Source organism: Staurois parvus, unplaced genomic scaffold (genome assembly GCF_062004578.1).
Source record: "Staurois parvus isolate SC_StPar_1 unplaced genomic scaffold, SC_StPar_1.0 ptg000203l, whole genome shotgun sequence".
In the NCBI taxonomy this organism is placed as follows: domain Eukaryota; kingdom Metazoa; phylum Chordata; class Amphibia; order Anura; family Ranidae; genus Staurois; species Staurois parvus.
The window spans coordinates 595281-619329 of record NW_028317999.1 but is presented as its reverse complement, the minus strand read 5'-3'; the positions used below and the strand labels follow the sequence as shown (position 1 = coordinate 619329).

The following is a 24049-nucleotide window of genomic DNA, read 5'->3' as shown; positions in this document are numbered from 1 at the left end:
ATATTTAGCTTGCTGAGGATTGTAATGCGAATAATGTTCATTCCGACACCCGGTTACTAGCAAACATTCGAATATCAGAGTATGGAAGACTATGTTCTTCACAGCTACAGAGTTTTAAGTGTTTGTAAACTGTAGTAATATTTGTTAAATATTTTTAGGCTAAACTGAAAATATCAGTCATGCTTTTGAAAATAACTATCCTTAGCCTGGGGTTAGCTTTTTCAATTGAGCCTAATATTTTTGATTCTAAAGAGAAATGTTAGAAATAAGAATTCTGGCCACCACGTAAAGGTGTTCCTAGGAACAAATTCCTCAAACAAACTCTCCCCCTGCATTGCTATCTCAGTATACTTGACGCTTAGACAGGTAATCAGGAAAAACAATTTTAAAATATAAATGGAGCAAAGTGTCCTAACATTTGCAAAGAGAATGTTTCAACTTAACTAAAAGTGGAGCCAAATTAAGGGTTTAAGACAGTGATGGTCAAATTGGTAATAATAGAGGTCCTCAAGTGCTGTCACTGGCACCTCTGAACAGCTGCACCATAGCACAGTGTTTTTGTGCACTGAGGTGCATTGCTTCATGATAGGCAGCATATTTAAAATGAATATGCTTTAATGCACACTGGCACCCTAAAGATTCCAGTCCTGCTGCATTTTTTGCAACAACGCACAATATACTCTGAAGAGAAAGTTGAAGTCATCCTTGACATCAATGACCACCAGCAAAAACCCTAGTCTCAGTAGACACAATAATAACCCCCCAGAAAAGGTGTTAGTGGATGCAATAGTAACCCCCAGAATTGGTGTTAGTGGATGCAACAATAACACCCAGCATTGGTTTCAGTGGACACAAAAATAACCCCTAGTTTTGGTGTCAGTAGACACAATAGTAACCCCCAGTATTGGGGTCAGTATACACAGTAATAACCCCTAATATTGGTATTACTGACAGCAATAATAACCCTCCGCATTTGTGTCAGTGGATGTAAAAATATCCTTCAACATTGCTGTCAGTGACTGCAGTAATAACCCCCAGTCAGTAGCAGTGCTGTTAACCCCCTCCTGCAATGGTGCTCAGTAGCAGTGCTGTTTAACCCACCTCTCCTTTGGTGGTCAGTGGCAGTGTTTGTTTTTAACAAGTTTCATGGTTCAAAGGAAGGTGAGTCTAATTCTGCCTTGGCCAGAAAGTCACATTCCAGCCCTGTCAACCATATACATTTAAACGTGAAAAATTGGTAGGTGGATTTCCTCAGTCTCTACTGTTTGGACACCAAGACATGTTTCTTCACCCCAGAGTGTTTCAAGACCTCTGTCAAAAGTGGGGGACTTCAGGCATGGACCTTTTGACCTCCAAGTTTAACAACAAACTGGACAGGTTTGTCTCCAGGTCCTGGGATTCTCTGGTCTTCGCAGTAGATGCCCTGGTGACTCTGTGGGATCAGTTCAACATGATCTATAAATTTCCTTCTCTGAAACTCCTTCCACATATGCTTTGCATGATCAAGATGGAAAGCTTCCCAGTGATTCTCATTGCACCAAATTGGCCCAGGTAACTATGGTAATCAGACCCCATGGCGTTTCTCTAAAATTCTCCGTGGGCCTTCCCAGATCATCTGCATCTTTTATCCTAAGAAACATTTTACTACCCTGCTTCTCAATTGCTGCCTTTAATGACTTCAATGTCAAAGCCCAGGTCCTGAGGGATAGGACCCTGATTTAGTTATTTCTATGCTTTTAAAGGCTAGGAAGTAGACTTCCCTCAAAGTTTACCATTACACATGGAAAGTGCATTTCTTGTGGTGTGAGACTAGAATTTGCTATTGTAGGAAGTATGCTGCAGGACAAATTCTGTCTTTTCTCCAGGTTGTATTAGGGCTCCATTCAGAGCAAAGATGAGTATTTTCTGAGAAGGAGATGTCAGAATAAAGATGTGCATGTGCTGCGAAGAAAACCTGGCATAGTTGCCAGCACTATGTATGGGCATGCTAATTTGCGCAAGAATGCACCAACTTGCGCACACATGCTTCTGGAACTGCACCAAACACCCTATATATGGAAAGTGGCTGTGATCAAAGATTTCTGGATGATCTTCAGCTACCAGTACTCCTTGTTCCTGTGTATCTTGCATTCTCTGGAATTCCCATTACTGACCTGGCTTGCGTTTTGACCTTCCTGCTGTCTGACTCCTGGTTTTGACACTGGCTTGCTTAAGGGACATTGCCTCTCCTGACTAATTGCATATGGCCTGTGTATTCCAGTGTATGACCTCGGCTCTGTTCCTAACCACACTCCTGCCTACCCCCTGGCTTGTCTCCCTGTGTATGATCTCGGCTGCCATCCTGAGTATGCTTCTCCAGTCCGGTTCTGCCTGTGTGAACTCTCTTCTGCCTTAGAAGCCATCTCACTCAGCTCTGAGGAAGAGCTTGAAACATATAAGCTACACCCTTTGATAGACATGCGTCTTATGGTTTGTTTGACATGATGTTTATATGTCATTTACCTTTGTGAGTATATTGGAAGGCTTGTTTTAGTCATTAAAGAGTCCTACAGAAATGCACTAGGCTGGTGCGCCTCCTTCTTGTGCTTTAGTTTTAGCATTGGAATTGAAGAGTGCAGCACGGCTACAGTGCTTACAGTGGGGTTTGACAGTGGTTGAGATCTCCAGTGGATTTAAAAGTGGAAGATTTGTCCACTCTTAACCCCAAGAGGACTTTACTGTTTGGATGGTCCTTTCACCTGTAGCGCGGACTTTGACTTTGTTTTTTGTTTGCCATCTTGCTTGTGGTGACTGCTTTGTTCCTGCTATACCTTCAAGAGCAATAATGGTCCTGCCATTAGTCATGATGGATCAGCTGACGACTATCCAGTGGGCTCCTCTGAAAGCAGCCTCCAGCAGATCTACTGTAACTGCATCCATGCTTCTTTGAGCCTTGAACTCTCTGTTCTCACCTCCAGGGGTGCTCAGCTGCAATGGAAACCCTCTGATCAATTCAGTCTCCAACCAGGTATGTGACAAGCTGGTTTGGATCAGAATTTGGCCTTGAGTACATCAAGAATCAAATCTCTGCTTGCTTTCTCACTTTCTTGTGAAGATCTTTGTGCCTCCAATGTTTTCCAGTGATTTCATGGGTTCTTAGCCTGGTTTTGTCAACTTATCAAAAATCCGTTAGGGACTTTCCTCTGTCTAACCTTACTCACAAGGCTGCCTTTCTTGTCACCATTACGTCTGCAAGGCAAGCTTCTGAATTGGCAGCGTTATTCTGTAAAGAATCTTTTCTTGTTTTACACAAAGACCAGGTTGTTTTGAGGCCCATGGTCTGTTCAAAAAGTAGTTTGTTCTTTTCACCTTAACAAGGACATCTCTCTGTCCTGTTTCTAAGTATCGTAAAGAGATTTCCCTCCATAGTCTGAATGTGGTGTGTGAGTTTATCTCTTAGTAACAGCTCTATTTTGTCAGACTATTTTTCATTCCTGAAGCGCCCTGTTGGAAACTTCGTACTTCTTGTTCCACTGTCACTGGTGGATTCATAAGCTTATGATTTAACCTTATGACCTTAGAGGTAAGGTTCCCCATTTTCTGGCTAAAGCACACTAGGTTAGTCCAAGCCTCTTGGGCTTTTCAGCATCATGCACCTGTTGCTCAGAGTTGCAAGGCAGCCACCCAGGCTTCTGTTCACACATTCATTAGGTTTTACCATTAAGTTGCATCTACAAGCAAGCAGTCAGGAGGTTTATTTTATTGCAGAGGACACATTGCATGTCCCTTCTGCAAAAAAGTACATGTCTGCACGCAGTTTTTATTTAATAGAAACTTGACTTCCTTTTTAAAAGAATAAACATACATACTCACCTAGGTGGATGCAGCATCAGTCCCCTGCCACCTAAAAAACCAAGAACTGAACAATAAAAGTCCACTGATCACTTGGTTTTCGGTTTTCACTGAGCAAAGAGTGGTGATTGTCAGCCACTTCTCTGCTGTTGCTCCAATGCTCGCTGGAGCGCTGGGCTGTGCAGGGGGCAAGAACAGCTGCCAATCCAGGCATCTGGGTTGATCTGGACTTTAAAGTCAGGGTCTCTCCAGAGTCTGAACCATCTCAGTGATGTCAGCTGACAGCAGACTTTAGCCCACTGTCATCTGAATACCAGTCACAGGAGTGCAGAACTAAGTGCACTCGTGTGACCCACAGGAGAAGTACGGCCAAAAGAGCTTCGGGCATACTTCTCCTATAGGTCTTCTGAAAAAGTATAATTGCTGGGGCACCTTTCCAACTAAACCCAATATACACTATATTGTCAAACGTATTGGGACACCCCTTCAAATCATTGGATTCAGGTGTTCCAATCACCTCACTGACCACAGATGTATAAAATCAAGCACTTAGGCATGCAGACTGCTTCTACAAACATTTGTGAAAGACTCAGCAACTCAGCCACGAAGTGGTAGGCCACGTAAAATGATAAAGTGGGGTCAGCGCATGTTGAAGTGCACTGTGCGCAGAAGTTTCCGACTGTCTGCAGAGTCACTAGCTAAAGACCTTCAAACTTCATGTGGCCTTCAGAGTAGCACAACAACAGTGCACAAAGAGCTTCATGGAATGGGTTTACATGGCCGAGCAGCTGCATCCAAGCATTACTTCACCAAGTGCAATCAAAGCGTCAGATGCAGTGGTGTAAAGCTCGCTGCCACTGGACTCTAGAGCAGTGGAGACGTGTTCTCTGGAGTGATGAATCCCGTTTCTCTGGCAATATGATGGATGTGTCTCGGTTTGGCGGTTGCCAGGAGAACGGTACTTGCCTGAATGCATTGTGCCAAGTGTAAAGTTTGGTGGAGGGGGGATTTATGGTGTGGGGTTGTTTTTCAGGGGTTGGGCTTGGCCTCTTAGTTCCAGTGAAGGGAACTCTTAAGGCGTCAGGAAACAGTTTGGCAATGGCCCCTTCCTGTTCCAACATGACTGCACACCAGTGCACAAAACAAGGTCCATAAACACATGGATGAGTTTGGGGCAGAAGAACTTGACTGGCCTGACCTCAACCCAATAGGATACCTTTGGGATGAATTAGAGCGGAGACTGCGAGCCAGGCCTTCTCATCCGACATCTGTTCCTGACCTCACAAATGCGCTTCTGGAAGAATGGTGAAACATTGCCAAAGACACACTCCTAAACCCTGTGGACAACCTTCCTAGAAGAGTTGAAGCTGTTATAGCTGTAAAGTGTGGGCCAACTCAATACTGATAGTATTAGTAGTATGATACTGATAGTAATAGCTCATGTGCATGTAAAGGCAGACATCCCAATACTTTTAGCAATATAGTGTATGTGCAGACCATTAAAGTTCATCTGTAATTATCATAACCAAAAACCTAAAATTGCTCACCACATCAACCTCCTCCCCATCTATAACCACTGAAATATGGCCCCAATTCTTCTTTTCTAAAGTATTGATTACTCTCATTAGTTTCACTCACATTAACTGCAGATCATTCTCCTTGCACCATTTCAACAAATTATCTATTTCTGCCTGATATGGAGTCTCTTCATCATTTCTAATCCGACCTACAATAGTAGTGTCATCTCCAAATTTAATGACACGATTTCCCTCATAATGAGCAGCACAGTCAGAGGTATACAAGCCAAGGTAAATAATAGTGGGTTTAACACACATCCCTTTGGAGCACTTGTATTTAAATATAACAAAGAATAAGACTTTGACTTACTAATCTAACTACCTGTGGCCTATTAAAAAAATCCAGAATCCAATTGCAGATTTAGGACCCCGAGCCCAAAAAAACAAGCTTATAAACAGGTTTAATTGGAGAAATAGCATTAAAAGCAGAGCTGAAGTCTACAAACAGCAACCTAACATAATTATTTTTCCCTCAACTTGGGAAAGAGCAGTATAAAGGATAATAGCAATTGCATCCTTGATTGACCTATTTGATCAAAATACAGTTAGAAAACAAAGAAACAACAGGCCCTAGCATTATAAGAGGACACTTCAATATAACTACTACATAAATATAAAAAAAAAACTCCATATGTAGAAGTTCTTTCTTCTACAGAAGATCAAGAGCAAAGAGAAAAATGAGGGTGGGGGGACTAGAGACTGACACAATAGCGGATGCTAGTGAAATCTACGCCAGGGAAGAAGATCGCCACATTTATATTGTTAACGAATAAAAACATAACATAATTGTAAATACAAAATGTTATTTTGGTATCTTTTTTGACAACAGTAATCTACACTCACTGGCCACTTTATTAGGTACACCTGTTCAATTGCTTGGTAACACAAATTGCTAATCAGCCAATCACATGGTAGCAACTCAATGCATCTAGGCATGCATCTAGGCGTGGTGAAGACGACTTGCTGAAGTCCAGGCCGAGCATCAGAGTGGGAAAGAAAGGGGATTTAAGTGACTTTGAACATGGCATGGTTGTTGGCGCCAGACGGGTTGGTCTGAGTATTTCAAAAACTGCTGATCTACTGGGGTTTCCCTCACAACCATCTCTAGGGTTTATAGAGAATGGTCCAAAAAATAGAAAATATCCAATAAGTGGCAGTTGTGCAGGCAAAAATGCCTTGTTGATGTCAGAGGAGATTGGGCAGACTAGTTGCTGCGACATTCAGATGGTAGGGTCAGAATTTGGCCTAAATAACATGAAAGCATGGATCCATCCTGCCTATCAACGGTTCAGGCTGGTGATGGTGTAATGGTGTGAGGGATATTTTCTTGACACTAGCATAGTATACCTAATAAAGTGGCTGGTGAGTGTACTATTCTGTACTAAATTGTCTGTGATTATTTTTCCGTAAGACAGGAGGGTTCAGTGTGGTAGTAGTATTACCCAAAAAACTACTAGTAAATTAGCAGCCATAATAGTTTAGTAGACACAGATTTAGAATAGTAACAGTAAAAAAAAATGCACTTTTACTATAGATCTTTATGTATATAGCTTCATCTGTGTGTGATTGTAATATGGTCAGCTGGAATTATAAGTAAAGCTGGCCATAGATCAAAATTTGGCTGGTTCAGCATGGACCAGCTAAACTTTGATCCATGTATGACTGCCCCCATGCGACTGAAGTTCACCGTTTGATTTCTGATGAATGGTAATGTTGGAAATCTTTTGTTAATCATCAGCTGCAGTTGCTGATCAATGTATACTAGCAGCGCAGAAGTTCTGATCCTCTCTGTCCACCTAGCCTGTGTTGGCCAGTTGATTTTCTGTAGAGAAATTAGCAGGTATTGCTTGTTAAATTACAATTTATGTTTCTTTTATTAAGCCCTTCATACCACAGTCACCAACTCCCTTCCCAATATTATATAGAATTCTGTTACCTCTGTGCAGTGACAGTGTAATCTATCCCCTACTCAGTAGCAATGTAAAGCTTATTTAGGCCCCCGCCCATTTCCATTACTATTTCCAGTGTCTATAGTCTCCTGGCCCTCCTCCCATATGTGTGTGCAAATGTTCCAGTCCCTCTCCATACAGTGGCAAAGTATATATCTCTTGTGAAGTGTCAGACATGTACACAACTGATCAACTTCACTATCCCACTGGTTTACTTCTGGAGCATGGAAGTATAGTAGATAGGCCCTCTGGACATCCAGTTGGCATTAGGCTTCTGCCTAGGTTGCTTTGTTGTTGATCTGGCTAGTCATGAAAAACTACAGGAATACAGTGTATCAGAGTCAACTGTGTGAATTCATCAGTGCTTCCACTAAGGCAGGGGTCTCCAAACTTTCCAGTTTACTGTCCTTCAGACTTTACGAGGGCCAGGCTGCAGCCAGTAGGAGTAGAAAAGGTCCCTACATCAGTGGGAAATAATAATAATGCCTCATTGTTTGGTGTCAGTGGGAGGAGTTCTGCCCCATCATTGATGTCATTGGACCCTATCATTTGTGTCACTGGGAGAAGTTGTGCCTCATCATTGATGTTATTGGATCCTATCAACTGTGTCACTGAGAGGAATTGTGCTCCATTGTTGGTGTCATTGGAAGGAGTTATGCCCCCTTCATTGGTGTAAGCGGGAGGAATTATACCCAATTGTTGGTATCTGTAGATGAAATAGTGCCCCATGGCCAGATGAAAGCAAGCAAAGGGTCGCATCTGGCCCTCGGGCTGCAGTTTGGAGACCACTGCACTAAGGTGTCATAAGTAGGTAGCAAGAAGGGCTATATTTTAACAAGGGAACTGGAAGGTTCAGCTACATCAGCTTTTTAGATTTTCTTTTGGACATTTGCTAAATAAACTGGTTGAGTTGCCTAAAGTGCACTTATGCCCAGACTATAGACATTAAAGTATTTACATATTCCTAACAAGTAAAAGAGCTTTAAAATAAATCATCACAGATTTCTATAATTGCTTGTACAGCAAAGTTATTCTTGAAGTTCCTCATATACAGTAGGTCACAACAAAAACTCTAATGTCCGGGTTTAGTTAGTTTCTAACAGTGGCCTGAGCAGATCCCACTGTGAGTGCAGGACAGGGACAAAGGAGATTCAGGTGCCGGGGGTGCAGTGCAGTCATGAGCTGGAGGGGTCACGTGGTAGGCTGCACCATCTAAGATCTCCTTTTTTTTTTTCCTTTTTTTTCCCTGGTTCCCGGATGCTGATGCCCCCACTGGATGATCTCCCTGCAAGGGAGAGAGGCAGAGCCACCTACAATGTGTGGAGAGGTACTTGAGTTAACTGGGTGATTCAGCTTAATATGGCAACAAAAGTAGGATATGTAAATGATAATGGAGCTTTTAAGAAGGGGTGAGAGAATGAGGGCAGCGGAGGGGGGTTCTGAGCTGAAGAGGGGCAAAAGTAAAATGTTGATGGGGGATGCAGTGGTAAGCAACTGGGGAAGAGGGCTGAACTCTGCACTCTGTATGCAACACACCCCTGAAATCTACACTCTGTGTTTAGCACACCCATGAACTCTGCACTCTGTATGTAATTTACCCTTAAACTGTGCACTCTGTGTGTAGCACACCCATGAACTCTGCACTCTGTATGTAATTTACCCTTAAACTGTGTACTCTGTGTGTAGCACACCCCTGAACTCTGCACTCTGTGTGTAGTGCACCTCTGAACTTTGCACGCTGTGTGTAGCACACCCCTGAACTCTGCACTCTGTGCGTAATGCACCCCTGAATTCTACACCCTGGAGGTAATGCACTCCTAGTATTTAAAGCCCTTTTAAGACCCACCCATACAATTTGATGCAGCTTGGTGGGTGTGCCTGGGGGGGTTGTTTTGGGGGAGACATGGTTGAGTTTCTGTACTTCTCTGAGGAAATAAAAGCCCTGCTACTATCAATGTAGTATTAGCAGTATATTTTCATCTGTATCCAATTTTTGTTGAGCTATTCTGGTATGGTTTTAAATATGGAATCCCAGTAAACGTCTATTTGAGGCTTGTTGTTTCACTTCCTTTTAATTTATTTTCTTACTGTCTATAGTGTTCAATTAAAAACATCTATACAGGGGCAGATAACAACACTTGAAAATCATTATTCTCACATTATAAAAACAAATCAAGAATGTGTGCATTTTTTTCCTCTTTCTTCCTTACTTAAGACCTTCATTTGGGGACAGTTGAACACTCCAGCAAGGCAGCATTAATTTAATTCAGCTATTTGCAATCCTTTTATCTGTGACAGAGATTCTTTACAGGTTTACAGAGCATTGATCCTAGTGTGTTTTGAAAACATGAAAACTGCCTGATTTTCTGGGGATAAATCATTTTTCTTTGCATCTTTCCTGAACATGCTTTTTTTCAGTCTCCTGTTGCCTTTTACAGTGCTGTACAGATTTCTGATAAGAATGTTGTGTTTTATTACAGCAGCCTCAACAGAGGGGCCCAGATATCTCTTTCACTATTGATGCAAATAAACAGCAGAGACAGCTTATCGCAGAGCTAGAGAATAAGAACAGGTACGAATCATATTTAAGTATATTTTAAATATATCTTTAGAAGGTTTCCCTGCCTGCAAATGTTTGCAAGATCATTTGCAAGGGTAAGAAAAAGAGCTGTGATAATACACAGTACTATTAATACCAACCACATTTCATCAGTTTCAGCAATACAAAGAATAAAATGTTATTGCTTACTAGTTGCTGTAGGTTATGCCCTTGTTAAAATTTGCCACAAAGAACGAGGAAATTATTCCATGTATAAGTATACGACTAAGATTTCTGTATTTGACATTATTATTGTTGCACAATTTAATAATACAGTCTGTGTTTAAAGTGAATCTATAACATGGCTATGGACATTCAAGTATTTACACATTCTCAACAAGTAGGGTTAATTTACACTAAGGTGCACTACGCTGCAGCACATGCATTTTCTTGCATTAAAGGGTATTGTGGTGTGTTGGTACCCAGACAATTCAAAATCATTGGGTTGTAATGCACCTCTATGCTTTTTTTTTTTTTTCTTGCTGCACACTGCAACACACATTGTTGCAGTGCTGTATGGGGTACGATAATGCAGGTGCTCTCCAGACATGCATTGGTGTGCTCTACCACGCCATAGCACAGTACTTTACCACAATGCGGTTAGTGTGAATGAGCCTTCAACAAAGCACAGTTGGAAGCAGACTCACTGAAGTCCTTGTCTAAGCCAGCCCATCTTCCCCTCCCCCCCCCCCCCACCAAGTGATTGACATCCTTCTAGTCTCTAACATAAAACCAGAGCGCATGCACAGGAAGTACTTCAGTACTTCTTATGTGATTATTGAGGATGAATTGTTCTGCAGTACCTGCAACTACAAAGCTCAGTAAGGAGTTGTTTGAAAACTCACATAAATATATGTAACTACTTGCATGTCTGTAGCCTAGCCACAGGTTCACTGTAAAGTAAAAGTTAAAAAATATGTGCGGTATATAACTGCTGTTTTAATAGGCATTAGCCTAATGAATTTAGAAATATGCAGTCTTTCACCAGATAAGTGTACCTGATCCGGTCAACTTTCATGCAACATCACAAATTGTCATCTAGATTTGTACCTTTAATGACATTCTAATTCTGTTCAGGGCTGATTATGAGTGACTTTGCTTATCCAGGCCAGGATTCAGAAAATATGTAATTAAATCAGAAGCCTCAAGCTGTTGTCATATTGTGGTAGGAATGGCATCATACCTTATCCTCATGTGTGTAAGTAAGCACACAATTTCCTATGCTGGGGAAGCTACCTTAAAGTATAACTGAAGGCAAACATGTTTTTTTTTATTTTTTTAGCTTTGGATAGAGTGGAGAGAGAACCCCTGTCAGGTTTTATTGTGGGCTGTGTCCCTGCTATGGTGATTCACCCTCTCTGTTTGTCCTGTTTACCATTATCATCAAAAGTAAAAGAATATCCCAAAATTTGTGTTGTTCCAAGACAAGTAATAGAGGAGAAATCTTACAATGGGGACACTAGTTTTGGTGACCTGGGGGTCCCCAAGGATTTCCCTTAATTTGCAGGGATTTGCTCTCACTTCCTGTGTGGCTATGGGACAGGAATTGAAGGTAAATTTCTGCAATGGGAAACGGATGGGGGAAAAAAAATTGACAGGGTTTATAACCCTTCCTTGCTGTATCCAAAATGAAAAAAAAAGTTTTGCCTACAGTTCTATTTTAAGCAGAGCTGCAATATCTGGAGGGCCACACATAACCCTTTCATTAAAGAATATTCACAGGTCAGACCCTCTCCAGCCCATTGCAGTGTTTGTTTATGGATCTTCTCCACAACGTACTTGTTTTCCCTGGGTGTAGAGGGTGGCTTTTACATTGTTGTGTTTTACCTTTTTCGCCAGGGTATGGCTACAGCTTAAGTCAGGGTGTTGTTTTGAGTCTTGAATGGATGCCAGCTTATACTTCTGTAATAAGGAAACTGAACCCGTGGCATACTTAGGTTGATCATACATGGATCGGTCCATGTATAGCTGCTGTGCTTGATCAGAAGTCAATTGGAAGATCAATTTCTGTTTAACTGCCCTGTTGAAAAAATATACAGTCAGGTCCATAAATATTGGGACATCGACACAATTCTAACATTTTTGGCTCTATACAGCACCACAATGGATTTGAAATGAAATGAACAAGATGTGCTTTAACTGCAGACTGTCAGCTTTAATTTGAGGGTATTTACATCCAAATCAGGTGAACGGTGTAGGAATTACAACAGTTTGCATATGTGCCTCCCACTTGTTAAGGGACCAAAAGTAATGGGACAGAATAATAATCATAAATCAAACTTTCACTTTTTAATAATTGGTTGCAAATCCTTTGCAGTCAATTACAGCCTGAAGTCTGGAACGCATAGACATCACCACACGCTGGATTTCATCCCTGGTGATGCTCTGCCAGTCCTCTACTGCAACTGTCTTCAGTTCCTGCTTGTTCTTGGGGCATTTTCCCTTCAGTTTTGTCTTCAGCAAGTGAAATGCATGCTCAGTCGGATTCAGGTCAGGTGATTGACTTGGCCATTGCATCTTGTTTGTTTCATTTCAAATCCATTGTGGTGGTGTATAGAGCCAAAAATGTTAGAATTGTGTCGATGTCCCAATATTTATGGACCTGACTGTATTTGATAAGTGCTGCAGGCTATAGACTGCAGCGCTAATCTGTACATTCTGATGGCGGGGAAGTCTCCTCACTGTCTGAATACAAAGACACATTGGAGGGGAATGCCCCCATCTACCCTGCTGGTTGAATAAAAAAAAAATTGGCTCATCTCTGGCCAGCCTTAATGGAGAATCTGAATAAACCCTTACAGCCAGCTTCTACCAGCTATATAAGAGTGTTTTAATGTTGGAGGCATGTCCTGGGCTTCCCAGTAATTTTGTCACCTTGATTACAAGATGGGGAGCCAGTCCTACCAGCTTCTGTTCATTGCTATGTTGATGACAGCATGGTCATAGTGCTCAGGACGTGTGATTGAGCATGCATCCTCCACAAAACAGGTACAAATATATGTGGCAGCACGAAATTAGGCCCATCATCTCACTACATTTTATATACGTACAGCCGACGGCCGGGGGTTAGATCCAGCTCATCTGAGAGATATGGAGGCTTCTGCTAGTCACCCACTCTTGAAAGTGTTAATTGTCTCTGGCTTCACTAATCCAGATCATGCACAAAGTTAATGAAGTCAAAGCAAAGTAATGACTCCTTAAAAACTGAAAACAATAAATCCGCACATACACGCACATACATGTTCCTTTTGCATAAACCAGTTTTGTACTTTCATCTGATTTCTCCTTGTTTCTTTTCTCTCTCTTAAGAGAAATATTGCAGGAAATACAGAGGTTGCGAATTGAACATGAACAGGCCTCTCAGCCCACACCAGAAAAAGCCCAACAGAATCCCACTTTGTTAGCAGAACTCCGATTGCTCAGGTGAGGATCAGATAGCACAAACTGCGGTAGTGGTTTCAGATATTAGTATTGCAATTATCATTTGTGAATTTGTTGTAAAGAGGAACTTCAGTCAAAGCTGTTTTGTTTTGTTTTGTTTGAACCTCTGCTGGGTTTTCATTGCTGTTCATTTCTAGTACTTATGTGTCTAATTATAAAACATTTGCAGGCTGCACACATTTTCTCTGTATTCTCTTTAATAGATTACTGTAATTTATAGGATTGTCAGCTCCATCTAGGTGACAAAATACAGAATAATTTTCTGAAAGTCTGAGAAAATATGCCACATTTTCGCCACTAGATAGAGTGTATGAATATAGGAATTATTATATTACAGAAAACACAAAGAAAAATTGTGCAGCTTGCGTGAATGCTTGTGACATTCGTCCAATGAATGTTTTTAAATAGACCCCAGCATCTGACCAGAAAAGTAAGAGAGGACATTTCTCTAATAGAGACACAGATGACAATAACAAAAAAAACCCAAAATTTAAATAATGAGGGGTTTGGAGGTAGTTTTAAATTTACACACTTGCCCCTGTACAGTATATAACATCCTGAATTATTTCAATTAATGTACAACTCCAGCCAAAAATGTTTTGTGTTTGTTGCTTTTTTTGCTGTTTCTGTTGCCATTGATCAAATAGTCCCTCGTTTCTTGTGCGGTCACCAAAACAGGAATTAAGCAAAATCAATCCAGCAGGTCACAGATATTAAAACATATTCCTAAAATAGACTTGGAAAGGACTGAAAACTCTGTCAGGATTTTATTGCTTTCTGTTTTTCCACTGGGAGATCTCCTCGCCTCCTTTTTGGTGCTTTCTCTAGCTTTTTTTTTTTATAAGGTTTTTATGAGTGTTGTAATGAACTGGACAAGCAGCAAAATAAAAGTTGTAATTGTATCTTAGATACTAACTTAATAGTTTAAAACAATAAATACAGCTGTAGAAAGTACATGTATAATACTTACCATTAGTGCCTCTGTTGACTCCAGTCTTTACTAATCTTGCAGTGCTAGAGTCGCCACTAGAATTTTCTCCATCTGACACTTCCAGGTGTGTTGGCCTGCATCTGCATACAGAGGTTTCAAAACACCCTACACACCTCCATTTTCTGTTTAATTAATATGTCTCACAATGCTGGGTACACACGTAGACTTTTCTTTCTTTCAACCGGGCTGAACGAAAAAAAACTTGAGAGGTCACTGTACTAACTGTCTGATGTTTATGCAGCTATCACCCCCGCTTAGCTATTGTGTTCCAAAAGGGGGACAACCCCCCCTCCCACCAGAACAAACTGATCAGCACTTGCAGACATTGGCTGCAAGCACTGATCTGATGCTGGTTTTCCAGTTGGCTGGTCCTGCCGAACTGACCGTTTTCAGCCAATTTTTGGCTAGTGTGTACCCAGTTTAAGAGTTGCTGTGTTGCAGAGACACAGTAGTGATGGGGAACCACAATGGGAAAAACACAGGGATCCAATACATCTGGAAGTGTCAGATAGTGAAGAATCTAGCAAATGATTTAGTTTTTATGTCTGTTTACTTGCTCTGTTTTAGGAAGAGGTAAAATGTTTTAACATAGGAAAACCATTCTTATCTGATTCTTGTCCTTCAGACAGCGCAAAGATGAACTCGAGCAGAGGATGTCTGCCTTGCAGGAGAGCAGAAGGGAGCTGATGGTACAGCTTGAAGGCCTCATGAAACTGCTGAAGGTGGGATGAGTGACAGTATTTAACGTTGGCAGCATCTGCACTTTGCTAGAGGTCATATATATCCCATTCCCAAAGCAGAGGAGTCAATTGTGACTACTTCATCTGTTAACTGCATCAAGATGGTATTTGATTATGTTTTACTAGTAAACTTGCTCTTCTAATTGGTAACAAGGCAATGGCTGTTTTAACTATTTAATGGCTAATTCCAGGTTTGATTTCATTTTAAATAGTTTGGTCGGACAACAGTGGTCCATACAAACTAATCAGTTTGCTAATACATGTGACCACTGGGAGTGCTGTATAAATTGTTTGTAGTATCAGCTAAACACAGTATATAGCACTGTGTTCCAGTGGTGGTATGTGCACTTCTCGTCCCATTCCCAGAACATAATCAAGTTGGCCTGAGTGCTGCTCAGCCATGCATAGGAAGCTTTGTATTTTAATCAGTGAATACAAGGCTTGTTCTGATTGACTCAGGCGGAGATCATGATATCAGCCCCCTGCCTCTCCACCTCAGCCATTCAAAGGAAGCCTTGTATCTATATTGTGTATGTATTTATATTACATGCAGTTTACAATGTCCATCACTTGCAGCCTCAGACACTTATTCCAAAACTGTATCAACCCTTTACCTTGATATTTCAATGTATCAGATCAGTGGTATTTTAAAAAGTGCCCATCAAACCTAGCAAGCATACCATAGCAGACTTTTTTTTTGTGGAAAACCAATGGAAGAATACAACTTTAAACGATTCATTGTTTGCACACATGATGTTCAAAATTAAGAATTTTGCTATTTTCTCAAAACTGTAAATTGTTGCTATTGCACTATTCCTTTGTAAATGTATGTTCTGTTGTTGCATGAACATTTTACAGGAACAAGAAATTGGACAGGCAGTAAGTCCTTTCTTCATCCCTGTCAGTGAGTGCACGCATTGAAGTGTTGGCATGTGAAAACCTAACAGACCACCATACTGACCTTTTATAAAATGCAAATTGGCATAAAAAAGAGATACATTTCTTATATAATATTATGTTTTAGTCCAAATATTTTTTTTTCTTGTGTGCTGTTTTGAGTCTGCTTAACTGCTCAGATGCAAAACTTTATACATTTTAGCCAACAATGAATTAAGGATATACCTATTACAAATATATAATTTTAGAATGTCTATAATTGTTCCTCACAAATATAATTGTACACCTGTATAGACCGAGCTTCTTGTATGTGTGAGATATATATATTTGTAAACTGTAATCAATGGTGTTTTTGCCTTTGTAAAGGTAACCATACACTAGATTGGGTGTCAGTCTTAAATATAAGGTTTTCGCAGTTACCACCAGCCAAGGCCACTTGGGTGGAAATAGTAACTGGACAAGTAGTGAAACCACTGATAAGGAGACATTAGGAGGTGTGCATGTGACTCCTTCCCTCTGGGTAGTCAACATGCTTGGAACCCATGAGCAGATTAAGATGCCAGGAGGCAGTTGGATCGTCCCTGCACATCCAACTTACCTACAATGCCATTGGGCATCTTTAAGCTATTATTTATTCAACTTACCTTGCATTCCAAAAACAGTCAGATATTCTCTGATCAGATATTTTAGAATCCAGAAAAGCCTCTGATAATACATATTTCAGCTATGTGTACCTGCACAGTTTTATGAAGGTAAACAGTCCATGTATGGTTTTTGTTTTCTATGACACCAATAAGGCCTTGTTCACACCATATAGAGATGTGAGTTTTTCTGCACATGTCCTGCAAGGGTACGAAGAAATCTATGTGCCCTGTTCACACCAGAACACTAGTATCATGTTTAGTTTTCTTCTGTGCAGGAATCTGCAAGATGTATGCAGTTTTTCTCAAAAAAAAAAAAAAACTGACATGACATCAACAGGGAGGGCAGAAGAGAAAGTGATGACACAGGGTATGATGTTTATCTGTGCATTAAACAACACGCATGAAAACTGATGTCAGCATGCATAAAAAAAATCACTGAATTGCGCATGAAAACTGATGTAAACTCGTGTCTCTGCAAGTGAAATCTGCGCGTTTTTTCCATCAGTTTTTATGCACGTATGGTGTGAATGAGGCCTTAATGTTTTGATTTCTGAGTTTAGCATGATAGTGAAACCAGTTATGTGATTTTCTATGACTATTTTATTGTTAACCACTAACCAAGTCAGGGGAGACTAAGGTATCAGATTATTGTACTAGTTCTGTTAACTTCTGTGGAGATAGAGTGCTGGAAAGCTCCCACTCGCTCAACTGTGCAATGCAGGTTATTTTACATCTTTTACATTGATCCGTATAAATTTTTTTTCTTAGTATGCATAATCATCCTTATAAAAGGATGTTCTTCATTATCTTGCAATAGCAAATACAAACTATTTAAAGTAATTGAGACTCTCAAAGCTCAGTAAACTGGAATCTGGTCAATTGCTGTGGGTTCAATTCAGGCAGATACCACATCATCATTGCTCTGAGCTCTGCTTTGCTGGATAAGACTAAGAATTTGGTGCCATTGAAAATCACTTTTAAGGGCATAGAAAACTTCAAAGCAAGAATTTAAAAGCTTATGTACAGAGCTATGCATTAGACTCAGTGGGAGACATTTATCAGGTCTGTTGCACGCAGCAAGGCAATGCTAAACAGGTGTAGTATGACATATTCACAGCGAGGTTACAACTTGATTCATAAATTCTCCCTCTGCTGTTTTAATAGAGCACAGTGATAGAATTAAACCTGCCCCTTGCTACTTAACTGTACCTCTGTTTAGAGTAAAATTCTGTCTCATCTTCAGTGTTAAATCTGTCTCAGAACTTTGTAAATATGTTACAGTTGGTTGCCCAGGATGTCAGATACAGATGTTGCAAATACATCAGTAAACCTATTGCAAAGACTGCACTAAATGAGTGTCAGCCTGATTTGTGCTTTAATTGTTGCTAATTTGCTTGATAAATGCCCTCCTATGGGTCTTTTTGCAACTAATGTTTCCAGCATATTACCTCGTAGGTTGTCTATTACAAATAAAATATGATATTTCTGCCAACCTTCCTCCTGCAGCACAAAGGTTTTCACAGGACTGAGACCATTGATCTCAGTATTGACCAGTTGTGTTGCCTCCAGATGTATCTGGCATTATTGCACGGGGCCTAAAGTGGCTTACAAATAAAGAAGAAAAATGGGTAACCTTCTGTGTTACTGCACAGAGGGGTAAAACATATCTGTTACAGTTTTACCTGTGAATCATTTTACTCTCTGTAAAGGTAACATGTGGTGATAGAATTATAGAAGCTTCCATTCTTGACTTTTTTGGCAAGTTGCTAGTCCCTTGCTCATCCTGTGGAGCTAGCCTGTGACTGACAAGAAGCCTGTTGGTCAAAATTTCTGACCTAAATGGTCCCATGCTTGTTATAGGCCAATTGAAAAAGTAGTAAACCCACGGGAAGCAGCCATAGAATCAGCTAAAAATCAACAATGGCAGCTCGTATACTTCTATCAACAAATGGTTTACTATGTATTGAGAAAGATACCGCATTGTTTGTATGTTTTTTGTGCAAAGTTTTCATTTAAAAAAGTCTAGTCAAATGTAGAACATTGTCTTTCTAAGATGATTATATTCTTATTCAAATCACACATGTTCACAACTATAAAAACTTAAACTGTGCTGTGAGATTAATGCATCAGTATTTTCCTAGGCAGCTATGGGTAGAGAATTAACCCAGCATTATCACTGGTGGATTGAGCGAAACATGACCTTCTCTTTTCCAGAAAGGAATGTTATATATCATAATTCTATGTGATGGAGCCCCTTGGTCTTTATTATCCATCGTGCAACCAGTTTCTCAAGTGATACATAATATTAATTGTTTTATAGCAATCATATAGAGGCTGCCAAATGCTATATACATACAATTCACCTATATGTATTTTTCAAGCACTATTGTTACCCACATAATTGAATGTGCAGCCAGAGATTTTTTGGGCTCCATTGCTGGCACATGGCTTGCTGTTGCTAGAATTACCTTGATGTCTAATCTGATAATAATAATTCGGTTTAAATACATAATACTTATATTTACTGCATTTAATGATTACCCTGCTGACTAACAATGGTTTACTTTTCAGACTCAGGGGGCAGGTTCCCCTCGCTCTTCTCCCAGTCACACCATCAGCCGGCCTATACCAATGCCTATTAGATCCGCATCCGCTTGTTCCACCCCTACTCACACTCCTCAGGACTCCCTGACTGGTGTTGGAGGTGACGTGCAGGAAGCATTTGCACAGGGTATGGCTAACCCAATGATCATTGCTTAGAAATTGACACGTAATATTATATATGTTATAGATCCATCAATTGCTTGTGTGTTTTTAGGAAGCAGTATTCAGTTTCCTAACTAGTCAGCTTTACAATATTATTATATTTATATATCTGTATTTTGCTGTTTACTTAGGGCCCATTTAACTTTTTGTGGTTCATTAATGCGTTCTGTTGTGTGTGATCCATTAAGCCAGCCCATATGAAAATAATGAACTGCTCATGCACCAAAATGTCCCTAAAACTAGACAAATCACAAAATTTGTAACGCAACACACTATGGTTCTTTGCCTTAGTTTGTTTGGGTGCCATTCAAGATGAATGGTCTCACAGTGCTCTGCAAGCCAACACATGTTATTGCAGCTCAAAAATTTAAATAAGCCCTTAAACTGGCGATAGACGATTGAAATCTCAGCTGGCTGCTGAACCAGCCCAGATTTGAACCATGTATGGGCAGGCTGAAAGTACTCACAGATCGATTGATCAACTTGGGTACAACCAGTCTGACGGATTTTACATGCGATTATTGCTAGCTGTTATAGCCGCTAGCATTAATCACTGTGTTTCCCCAAGAGGGAATGCTTATACCCCTCCACCACTGGGAGAACACAAAGGCTCCACGGGGGGGATTCCCCCGTCAACACTGTCTGTGTTGATGGGGGAATCAAATGAATTCACTCCGTCTATGGTCAGCCTTAAAGTTCCATAAATTTGACAGAGGGTCTAACCTTTGTTTGCTCAATCCAAAACAAAGCAATTGTTTTGGATAGACTTTTCATTTTAGGTTCAACATTGTATCAATTTATAAACAATACAGTAATATACTATATTTTGAGGTATATCAATATATATAATTAAAGTTCTATAACTATAACATTAATAGATATAATTCAAAGGACAACCATTGGTGTCACCATGTACTGTATATAGCAAATATAATATAGGCATGCTTACAAGTAGAGACCTAAATTCAGAATTTACTAAATTAGACTGTAAAAACAAGAATGCAATGCTAAGAGTGAGCTTTTTTTAGCGGTTAGATGATTAGACCATAGATTTTAAGCACCATTTGCCATATTTGTTTGCAAGTGCGGCACGTTCTTCTTTGTTCATTACAGTAAATGGCTGTGTTTAATACATGAGCTCTATCCAACTAGTTGAGATCCTATAGTAGTTCAGACTTCACTGAGCAGTCTAAATTTATTTTTAGACATAACAAAATTAACATGACATACAAATCTATAGGAAAAGTAAATGTAAGCTGCTTTGGATCATATTGCATGATGCTATTACTTTGATCTGGCAGGTGCAAGAAGAAATCTGCGGAATGACTTGTTAGTGGCAGCTGACTCTATCACTAATACCATGTCTTCTCTAGTGAAGGAGCTCAAATCAGGTGAGAAAATGTCTCTACACCCTGGTGCCTTAAAACAGTATTTTTGAATGGATTTAAAGGTACAAATGCCATTAGTTGGAGTCACCACTTAGTATGGGTGGGGGAAAAGGGGAGTCCTCCATATCCGAACAATGGAAGCTCCATCATTTGGACTCATGCACAGTTGCCTTTGTTTGCCTCTGAACTGTTGGTCTTCCCCCTCCCCAAAAAAATCTACGTAATTTCAAAAACCAAAGTATGGTTAGAAGAAACTCAAAAGCAAAGCAGTGCAACTCCGAGGCACCTGAAAGTATATTACATTTATCGTTCTTCTGAGTCAAATGCCCCTGCACCTGATGACATTTTTGAACTGCATCACCATCCTCAAGTATCCGTCTTCCCAGAGTTCTCATCACTTGTTGAATTTATTACAGTTAATGCATACCTCAGTAATCAGCGTGTGTAAGAGCAAGGTTGTTGTTGGAAGGAAACAAAAGCAGCCCATAGATGATACAATTTTCTTTCCTTTTACCATGGGTGGAAGGAAGGAAAATTGCTCGATTTTCCCATCAACATAGTCAGTATTGAGGAGGGAATGCCTCCCACAGTGCTGTTGTGTTTTGCCAGCGGGCAGGTGCAGGGAACCTTCCCAGCAAGCAGAACGCAATTATTACTGCTAACAGCTATAGTTGGCAATAATCAAAATGTAAAAAATCTTGACAGGCTGGTTGTGCCTAAGTCAATCGAAGGAATCAGCCTGCCCATACACGGATTGAGTCTCGGTCAGTCCCTGCTGAATTTTGATCCATGTATGGCTGGCTTTATAGTGCAGAGTATTGTACTGCCATCACCTGTTCCATTCAGTACAACTGTGTGTGAAGGGGGAAAAGATGTATGCATTATACATTTACTGTGTAATACTGCATCCAAGATGTTTTCCAATTTTTAGATAAAACAGGGAAGGTTTAGATCCTTTTATTTGCTGCTTTGTGCCCCCTCAATTTCGTTTGTCGTAACAAGGGAGGGCAGGGGTGTGAGTTAACATGAAATCTGTCAAACACGAAAATAACGATGACAAGGGTTCTAACCCACACAATAAGTAAACAAGAGCAAAACTTTTTTAGGACTTTAAGGTTCCTTTTTTCAGATGATTGCAAAATGAGCAAACCATGTGGCCAGGCAGTGGAGAAAGCAAATAGAATTCTAGGATGCATCACTAGAGGGGTCACCAGCAGGAGGAAGGAGGTCCTGATTCCCCTGTACACATTGCCTTGAAAAAGTATTCATACTCCTTGAAATGTTCCACATTTTGTCATATTACAACCAAAAACATAAATGTGTTTTATTGTGATTTTAGGTGATCGACCAACACAAAGTGGCACATAATTGTGAAGTGGAAGGAAAATAATAAATGGTTTTAAAACTTTTTTACAAATATATATCTGAAAAGTGTGGCGTGCATTTGTATTCAGCTTGCCTGAGTCAATACTTTGTAGAACCACGTTTTGCTGCAATTACACCTGCAAGTCTTTTTGGGTATGTTTCTAACAGCTTTGCACATCTAGAGAGTGAAATTTTTGCCCATTCTTCTTTGCAACATAGCTCAAGCTCTGTCAGATTGGATGGAGAGCATCTGTGAACAGCAATTTTCAAGTCTTGCCACACAGATTCTCAATTGGATTTAGGTCTGGACTTTGACTGGGCCATTCTAACACATGAATATGCTTTGATCTAAACCAGGGGTAGGAAACCTTAAAGAGGTAGAGATCTACCCGAAAAACATGGGAGAAATCAAAGATCACTGGACACAGTGTCACCTCATCGCACCTGATTTGAACCTCTAATTGCCGTACTACTGTGACGCAATTGTGTGCATTGCACAGCAATCATGGGTTTAAATCTGGTGGTGTGGAGGCAAAATATCATTGCTTCACCACCTGTCAAACACACTCGGATTGCATTTCCCCCCTGTGGGGTCCAAAGATTTTAAGCAACACAACACTGCCTGCTTTAACCCCCTGCTGGATAAAAGCATCCTTACAACATGATTCTCGCAACATGGTGGGGATGGTGTGTTCAGGGTGATGTACGGTGTTAGTTTTCTTCCACACATAGCGTTTTGCTTTTAGGCCAAAAGTTAAATTTTGGTTTCATCTGACCAGATCACCTCCTTCCACATGTTTGCTGTATCCCCCACATGTCTTCCCACAAAATGCAAACGGGACTACTTATTTCTTTCTTTCAACAATGGCTTTCTTCTTGCCAATCTTCCATAAAGGCCAGATTTGTGGAGGGCACGACTAATAGTTGTCCTGCGGACAGATTCTCCCACCTGAGCTGTGTATCTCTGCTGCTCCTCCAGAGTTACCATGGTCCTCTTGACTGCTTATCTAATTAATCCTTGCCCGGCCTGTCAGTTTAGGTGGACGGCCATGTCTTGGTAGGTTTGCAGTTGTGCCATACTCTTTCCATTTTTGGATGATGGATTGAACATTGCTCCATGAGATGTTCAAAGGTTGGGATTTTTTTTATAAACAAACCCTGCTTTAAACTTCTCTACAACTTTATCCCTAACCTGTCTGGTATGTTTCTTGGCCTTCATGATGCTGTTTGTTCACTAATGTTCTCTAACAAACCTCTGAGTGCTTCACAGAACAGCTGGATTTATACTGAGATTAAATTACACACAGGTGGACTCTATTTACTAATTAGGTGACTTCTGAAGGCAATTGGTTCCACTAGATTTTAGTTAGGGGTATCAGGGTAAAGTATGCTGAATACAAATGCACACCACACTTTTCAGATATTTATTTGTAAAAAATTTTGAAAACAATTTATCATTTTCCTTCCACTTCACAATTACTTGCCACTTTGTGTTGGTCTATCACATAAAATCCCAATAAAATACATTTATGTTTTTGGTTGTAACATGGCAAAATGTGGAAAATTCAAAGGGGTATGAATACTTTTTCAAGGCAATGTGGATCTCTATTTAAACTTCGCTTAGAATACTGTGTCCATTTCTGGAGACCTCAGTTACAAAAAGGTATTGATAAGATAGAACAAGTCCAGAGACGGGTAACAAAAATGGTAAATGGTCTGGGGGGATAAAACATATCAAGAGCGACTTCAGGAACTTAGCATATACAGTCTGGAGGAAAAAAGGGAAAGGAGAGACATTATTGAAACCTTTAAATACATAAAGGGGGTGAATAAGGTTCAGGAGGGCAGCATTTTCAACATG

General features: G+C 40.3%; 1 protein-coding gene across 27 annotated transcripts in view; it reads left to right on the top strand.

Annotated features, from left to right (window-relative positions):
- Positions 1-24049, top strand: part of DTNA (dystrobrevin alpha) — a 339219-nt gene that overhangs the window by 293388 nt on the left and 21782 nt on the right. For 20 of the 27 annotated variants that reach the window (XM_089678322.1, XM_089678323.1, XM_089678320.1 and 17 more), the window contains 6 exons: positions 9838-9929; positions 13266-13379; positions 15014-15110; positions 15987-16007; positions 19241-19400; positions 20737-20826. In XM_089678322.1, the coding sequence (XP_089534448.1) occupies positions 9838-9929; positions 13266-13379; positions 15014-15110; positions 15987-16007; positions 19241-19400; positions 20737-20826 (574 nt within the window). The remainder of the gene's footprint in view (positions 1-9837; positions 9930-13265; positions 13380-15013; positions 15111-15986; positions 16008-19240; positions 19401-20736; positions 20827-24049) is intronic. The other 7 variants (XM_089678328.1, XM_089678329.1, XM_089678344.1 and 4 more) reach the window with 1 other exon arrangement.